Source organism: Plectropomus leopardus, chromosome 11, assembly GCF_026936395.1.
Source record: "Plectropomus leopardus strain MGB_pleo_1.0 chromosome 11, ASM2693639v1, whole genome shotgun sequence".
Lineage (NCBI taxonomy): Eukaryota > Metazoa > Chordata > Actinopteri > Perciformes > Serranidae > Plectropomus > Plectropomus leopardus.
The window spans coordinates 36,196,886-36,204,512 of NC_142186.1; the positions used below are offsets into that span (position 1 = coordinate 36,196,886).

At 36.4% G+C, this 7,627-nt stretch overlaps 1 protein-coding gene across 3 annotated transcripts; it reads right to left on the minus strand.

The window, feature by feature from the left end:
* Positions 1 to 1,216: 1,216 nt before the first annotated feature.
* On the minus strand, positions 1,217 to 7,409 carry LOC121946063 (B-cell receptor CD22-like). 3 transcript variants are annotated; one of them, XM_042490480.2, is made up of 6 exons: positions 7,234 to 7,409; positions 6,299 to 6,664; positions 4,349 to 4,615; positions 4,066 to 4,168; positions 2,911 to 2,965; positions 1,217 to 1,816 (listed from the first exon to the last, which is right to left on the minus strand). In XM_042490480.2, the coding sequence occupies exons 1-5, from the start codon at positions 7,283 to 7,285 to the stop codon at positions 2,929 to 2,931; spliced, it is 825 nt and encodes a 274-aa protein (XP_042346414.2). In that variant the 5' UTR covers positions 7,286 to 7,409; the 3' UTR covers positions 1,217 to 1,816; positions 2,911 to 2,928. The 3 variants fall into 3 exon arrangements, with proteins under 3 accessions (XP_042346414.2, XP_087940879.1, XP_042346413.2); XM_088084753.1 differs by having other exon boundaries at positions 1,217 to 1,672; positions 6,299 to 6,658; positions 7,234 to 7,408; XM_042490479.2 differs by having other exon boundaries at positions 1,217 to 1,672; positions 7,234 to 7,405.
* Positions 7,410 to 7,627: the final 218 nt, after the last annotated feature.

The following is a 7,627-nucleotide window of genomic DNA, read 5'->3' on the forward strand; positions in this document are numbered from 1 at the left end:
GAAGTATTATCATCATAATGCGCTTTAAGTAAAATACCTGGCTGTGCAGAGTGGCTGCTGTTAGTGTGCTGTCCTGCCACACAGTTGTGTGTTAGGAGGTGACGGTGTTTTGTGAAAGGTTAGCTACCTTACAGGTATTGTGTTTTTGATGTTATAGCGGTTATATCTTAAACTTTGTTTCTTCGTTTGTCTTGATGCGGTTGTGTTGTTGTTGTTTTGTTTATAGGGCACAAGAGTCAACATGTAAGGTAACAATGTAAAGGGTTAACGCCACAGCTAATTTACATCCATAATGATGGTCCCAACCAGTAGTGGGAGAAGTATTCAGATTCAGACTGAAGTAAAAGTATCAATCACACACTGTGAAAATACCTTACTGCAAGTAAATGTCCCGAAAAGTGCAGAGATATCAGCATCAAAATGCAGTAAAAGTACTTGATGTACGAAGTGGCGACAGTTAGTGTTACACAGATGGACCAGTGTGTTTGTCTTTTTCTGCAAGTGAGCTCTTTAGCAAATGACATAAAATTGCTGTGTCCAGCTTAAAAATGTTAAATCAGTGTTTGGAGGCAGATGTCGTGATCATGTAGGCCCACAACAAATACATAATGTGTGAGAGAAGTATACAATGTTGCAGCTCCATCATTGTTCAAATTCAAAAAAGATCATACTTTATTAAGTTACTTTCAATAAAAAATGAATAAAAATAACATGATAAGAAATTAAAAATAAAAGAAGTTTCTCATGCATTTCTATCTTTTTTTGGTATCAGAAACGTACCATATAGACAAACCACTGCATCATATTGAACCAAACTGAATTTCATTAGGTGTTACTCCCCTAATTAGGATGTATTATAATATATTCATGTCGTTGTAGAAATTAGTATTATACAATATAAAATTTGTCAAACAGAGGAGTAAAAATATGTGTTAAAGGATGCATGAGTGCAAAAATACAAATCATATATGTATTTTAAACCTAAAATCTAAAAAGTTATGGAGGCTCATGCACACCTTAAAAAAATGTGTAGACAGGTGCGTAAGAGGAAGATGTCTATAAAAGAGAATTTTCGCACATTGTCGAGTTATTTGCAAAAAAACCCTTTAATCAGTACTGAATGTTTCAGCCGTCAGACCTTCATCAGATTTTTAACCTGATAAATCATAAATCTAATGAACTACAGAAAGATTCCTGTCCGATAAAACAATAATGATACTAATAATATAATGACTTTATTTATACAGCAACTTTAGTTTACAGAGTGCTTTGACATACAAGGCAAAGCAGAAGCAAATAACAGAGAGAAACAATTACAGAACAAAACAGCTACAACAATCAATACCAACAAGAGTAAATGTAGTTTGAAGAATATTTGCCGTAAACACAGAAATATTAGTACTAATAAAAGAATTAAATACGATCAGGGCAGATTAAAAGATAAGGTACAATACAGACTAAAATAGATTAATTAAAACTGATAAATTCAAATAGAAACAAATACAAGTTAATAATAGAGCAGATATGTTACAGATGATAATATTACCAAGTTGTGATTTGTGATAATTGGCTATATAAATAAAATTGATTTGACTTGAGATGAAATTGATTAGACTGTCCGGCTTTGTTCATCTGGACGTCAAAACTCCTCGATGAAATCTCGAGTCTGAAACTGACAGTAGAGTTCAAACAGTAAATAAAAACCAAAAACAAGCAGCTGACAGCCACAGCGGCTCAACGCTGCTGAAGACCAGCAGTCAGACTGTAGAAAGCTGACAGATCAGTGAGCAAGAAACACCTTTGAACAGCCTGAGACCTAAAATTTAAAACAAACATAAAACAGCATTTTTCAAGCACTATAATTTGTTTAAAAGGCTAACACAGAATTTAAGTAGTCTCAAACTATTTACTATGTGGCCTGTGCTACAAAACTTTCAGCCCTGTCTGTAGCACTAGTGATATTTGTGCAAATAAGTTAACTTACAGCTCTGCACACCTTATTTTTTTTTACAAGCTGCTTGTACCAAATACTTGAGTTCATGCTTCAAACCTTTTGTTGTGCTTTGGCTTCATTATTTCGGGGCAGCTTTAAGTTTTACAAACCACCAGATGTCTCTGTGCTGCAGAGTTTTCTAAAAGCTTCAAATCGATTTTTGGCACAAAGATTAAGAGAGTAAGAAAGCGCTGAAGCCGTCACTTGTTGCTCTAATAATAGGATGGAGCCAAAAGAGTGAACGAGGAAAACAATATCTTCAACACATTAAATCCTGATTCAGGCCAACAGACAAAAAATGATGCAGTTTAATTTACAAGATTTTGTGTCGGTCAGTATTCAAACTTGTGCTGGTTCTTGATTACTGATGTGACTATTAGATAACAGGAAATGTTGTTAGTTATTTCTGTCACTCACTCTATTTTAGTGAAGGTTTTAAAATCGACTCCCAAAACTGTGACATAAATGTCCACGGTCTGCCTTGTAATGGTCCCCGCCCTCTTAAACTGTGGATTTGGAAATCATCATGCCCCAACAAAGTTGTGGTTGAGCGTTAATCTCTTAGGGCGTGTTTCAAAAGATTGGAAAGAGCAACAGTGATGATATGAAGAGGAAATTATGACATTTCTGTTTTTATCTATTTGTAAAGAGCAGAAATGCTTCTCTGACAGGAGGCAGGTTCCTGTTTTTATGTACAACTGTATTTACTCATAAGACATTACAAGTTTTATAGTAGCCTGCTTTCATCAGAATAACTGCCATTAAAACAGTAATGTTCATTTTTTCCCTATAGATTAATAGGAAGTGATGGAAGAAGGGCTCAGAGACCCTCTATGAAACCTGAGAGTTAAATATTTACGTGTATTAAAAATATAACATGAAATTATGTTTGTCTGATGCAATTATCAGTGACTCACCTGCACCGTCATTTCTTTTCACCTCTTTGCTGCTGCTTTCTTGCAAACACAAGTCCTGTGAGTAGAATATAACACATGAGAAATGTAATAAATTGTGTTACAGGGCGCTGCACAAAAAAACCCAACTTGACTATAAATAAATAAAATTGAAAAAAATGACAATTTAATGACAAAATAAGAAAAGCAGTAGAGCCACAGGAGAGAGTGCTGGTGTTGCAGTCGAGAACGAGCGTGCTGACGTCATGGGAAAGAGAGAGCCCTGATGTTGCACCATAGGGCAGAAAAATGCTGATGTTGCGCACTAGAGTAGGAGATAGTGTTGGTGTCATGCCGTAGGAGAAAGAGTGCTTGTGAAACAACTGTAGACGGGTTTTCATTACAGATGTGTGCAAAACTTAGGTTATATTTTTGAAATATCGATGACTGTGTTTCCACTGAGTGATGTTCTGCAACTTCTCCTCTGGTGATAACATCCCAGTAACCATGGCGATGGATGTTCAAAACAGTAGCTGCTTTATTTCTATTGCAGCCACCGCACTAGCCATCATTATTCCACTTAAGGGTGACAGAGACGTGTTATATGAGCCATAATAGAAAGACGAGCCCCTCATACGTGGGAGCGGCCACGTATGAGGGATTTCTGGGAACTGATAGTTTATGATTTCACAGAGGAATTGTGGATTTCAAACATCCAGATGATCTGCTCAACTTTCTCAGAGTTATGTGATCCAGTAACAGCTCTTGTAGCTCCTGCTGCATCTCGAGGGAGCCAGTTCCTACTGACAAGCTCATAGACGCAGCATCACGTGACCTATGAATGCCGAAAAATGGTTCCATTGCAGTTTTGTGAAATAAGTTTTTTCGAATTGTCTAAAATACCACCTTATGCGTGCACATAAAGTAGAAAAAAAAATGAGTTAAATGGATTTTTTCCAAAATTGACATGTTTCCATTAGGCATATTTTATATTCACATTTTCAGTTTGTGCAATTTGTGGGTTGACATGCTGCTGCTTTATGCAAAATTTGATTGGTAGGATCAAAATAAAGTGTCCATAAAGTGATATTTTGAAATTAATCTAGAATAATGAGTAATGAATTTAGGCACATTAAGGAGCAGACTGATTTGTATTTGGTTTTTGAAGGTAAAAGTTACCTTTTGATGACAACAGATGCCACTATGATGATGAGCACAGTGTGCAGAATGAAGAGAACCAGACGAATAACCTGCATTGTGTCCACTGTGCCGCTACTCGTTCCTGTGAGACAGATCAGATGGACAGAGAGCTGTTGGATATCAGACATCGAATATCAGAAAGATCCACTCTGAATGAAGTCTCTGAATTTTGATGTGTTAGTGTTGATTTCTCCCACTTCACAGCTCTGTTGGAGATTAAATAATGATTATTTCCACCTCAGAGAAAACTGATGAAACAAACCTTCTCTGGTCTTCACATACAGGCTGTACGGCTCAGAGAGTGAACCGTTGATGGTCTTCAAACCACAGCTGTATTTCCCAGAATCCTTTGCAGTCAGAGGGCCGAGCTGGAGGGCGGGGCCGGTCTCTGAGAGGGCGTGGCCATCTCTGAACCAGGTGAGCTCCAGTTGGTGGTAAGTGCAGTTTGCAGTGCAGTGCAGTGTGACTGTTTCTCCCTCTCTCGTCTCAGTCTCAGAAACAGAGCTGTATATTCTCATTTGAGTCAGATCTGTAGAAATGTAAGACAAAATGTCCTTTATTCACAATCAGTACAGAGTTTTGAGCAAAGTGATGTGACTTTGAAGTATTTCTTAATTGATTTGCAGAGCTGACACTACTAGCTGATCAGAAAATTAAACTGGAATTATTTAGCTCATCGATTTATTGAGTATTTTTTCAAGCAAAAACGTTGACAGTTTTCTTGATTCAGGCTCTCGAATGTACAATTTGCTGATTTTCGTTGTCTTCTATGTAGTAAACTGAATGTTTTTGAATTTTGGGCTATTGATCGGACGAAACAAAAGATTTTTAGGCATCACCTTGGACTCTAAACTGTTTTCAAGAGAGTAATCTGCAATTTGATTGATAATGAAAATGATTGTTAGTCATCACAAGTGCTTCATTTTATTATTAGCAGTGATGTTGTCATCAATTCTAGTTTAATACCAACAAAAGCATTAATTCTGAACCATTCTATTGGTTTATTATAAAGGTTTTTAAAATATTATTACTTTGTTATAACTACTAATTCAGCCAAAAGTAAGTATCAGAAACTTGTTTAATACATTTTTTAAATGTCTTATTCAGTCATCTTCTCTAAAAACAATGGTAAAGGTGGCATATTTAAAGTCAGTCTGATTTCTGCGTCACTGCTTTGTTGTGATATTAATAAAAGTAGACCCTATTTCTCAGATGACATAGATGACAAAAACATTAGACATCAAACTCGAATGGATTTCTGATTTCTGGACTTCTGTGACATATAGATTAATTAATTACTGTATACCAAAGCAGATCTTTGCCTGAACTACTGAAGAATACGTATTTTGACTTCAAGCTCATGACTTAAAACTCAAAATGATTGATTTCATCGTTGGAATGACGTGCCGTTAGGATAATAACTGGCAGATGTCATTTTGCATCAGTGTGTCATGCTTTCGTGGAGACAAAAAGCAAACGGTGCTGTCTTGCTGCGATCCTGATGAAGCGCTCTGGGATGTTTTCCCTTCAAGCTGGCAGCTGTGCTGATGTAATGAGCTATTTCCAGTTTGTGTGTGAGGTGTTTTAGCTGCAGCTTGTTTTCCAGAGGAATCTATGCTTTAACCGGGTGCAGCATACGTCACCAGGACACATCACTCCAACGCAAGCTTTGCAAATCAACGTAAAACTATAACATTTATTACACTGATGAATCGCAGCAGCCCTGCTCAGTGGGTAAGAGAAAACTTTGATCGGATGATGGCGCTAGATGAAAAGTTAGAGGATCACCACAGTATGAGGGGAACATAAATGATGAACAACAATTCATTAAAAGAAATGTTAAATGTTTGAATGAGTACTTTATAGTAAATACCATAAAAATATCTATTTAAACAGGGGTTTCTGTCTCCGCCAGGCTTTTCCTAGTTTTATCAGGGCCCCTGTGTATCTTTTATACAACTGTTGGACCTTTTATTGTTGTTTTATATAGTTTTCAGTAACATTTATTAGATTTCATGGTTCCTTCCTTGTTTGTTTGTAAATGCACATTTTAACTTCAGACTCAGCTGTAAACATGGGAGGGGGAAGTGTTAGTCAACAGGATGTTCCTTTAAAGAGAGCCTGGCTTTTAGTGCTAAATAAAGGTTGAAAAAAAATAAAAATCAGTAGCTATGGTATAGTTTTTCACAGCATTATCTTGTGACGCTCTTACCACTGACAAAGACTGTCACTCCTAGTTGGCCAGTAAAAGTTGCTGAACTGTGATCAGTTTCCACTCTGAAGCGATAAGTTCCTTCGTCGCTGTCTTGAATATCTGTGATCTGTAAAGTGCAGTTTCCTGTCTTGTCTCCCAGGTATCTGAAACGAGGGTTGTTGTTGTTGTTGATTGATTCACTGTCGTACACAGAAGGAAAGCTGCCCTGACAAATCTCATGGTTCTTGCACCAGACGACTCTGTAAATCACAATTTTTATTCCACCAGCGAACTTCAGTGTTTTGAAGGTGCAGGAGAGCGTGACAGTCGAGCCTTTCATGGCACAAACAGGAGGTGGATAGTTCACAATTTGACCCACTGCACCTGGAAAAACACAACAGTGTTCAACAGACAGCTAAATTTGGGAGTAAAAGACCTTGATTTTGAGTGTTTAATTTCAAAACGTATTAAAATAGTCCTTCGTTGCTAAAACAGAAAGTAAGATAATGAAAGAACGGTATCAGAGCTGCAACTTTAGAAGCATAAATGTTTCTGGATTTAATAAGTTTAATGTGAAAAACTAAAACTGACAAAAACATTATTTAAAAAAAGTAGCTTTTTATGACCAAAAACTACAGTAAAATGCCTTAAATTAATTATTAATTAAACTCTTAAAAATGCTCAGACATTGATTGTAGGATTTTATGAATCTTTTTTTCAGACATTGCAGTGTAAAATCTCAAAATACTTGGAAATATTTTTTGTCTTTTATACGTCATTTATCAACAGCACCAAAAAAAGTTGCAAAAAAGTTTATGCTACGATAAAAACATAGGTAAAATTGATTAATTTTAGCTATATTTTATTAAGAAAGTCTTAAAAGTTTAAATCTAAATTGCTGTAAGCTGTAGGCACCCTGAAGATCTTAACATAGATAAAGGTCCAAATCTCACCGTTCAGCAGCAGCATGACGCCCCAGAGAATCTTCTTCTCCCAAATTGCCATCCTTATTTTTATAATGTGTTGATTTAATGTTTTTCTAGTTGAAATGTTGGATCAAACTTTATCGGTGCTGATTAAGACGCCGACTGACTGACAAACTTCGAGAGCACATTACCTAACTTTGTGGTTTCTGTCTCATTTCCTTATTTCTTGTCAAAAGAAGTATTTTGGTTTTTTTCTTAACATTTCCTGTCTTGTTGATCTGAAACAGTGTTTGATGCCAAACACATATGCCCACAGAACAGTTACACTGTGAGATGACCACATCACGAGGAAAGCAGTACCATTTTTGGTCAAAATTGAAATTAAGATTATTTACCACGATTACTCATTGACTTTGCAAAC

What these genes read in the sequence shown, in the direction of transcription:
- LOC121946063 (XM_042490480.2), bottom strand. Translation starts at nt 7,285, where the DNA reads ATGGCAATTTGGGAGAAGAAGATTCTCTGGGGCGTCATGCTGCTGCTG. An exon ending in CGTCATGCTGCTGCTGAACG is followed by an intron (nt 6,665 to 7,233) that starts GTGAGATTTGGA and finishes GTGTTTTTCCAG; the next exon opens with GTGCAGTGGGTCAAATTGTG. An exon ending in AGTGACAGTCTTTGTCAGTG is followed by an intron (nt 4,616 to 6,298) that starts GTAAGAGCGTCA and finishes ACATTTCTACAG; the next exon opens with ATCTGACTCAAATGAGAATA.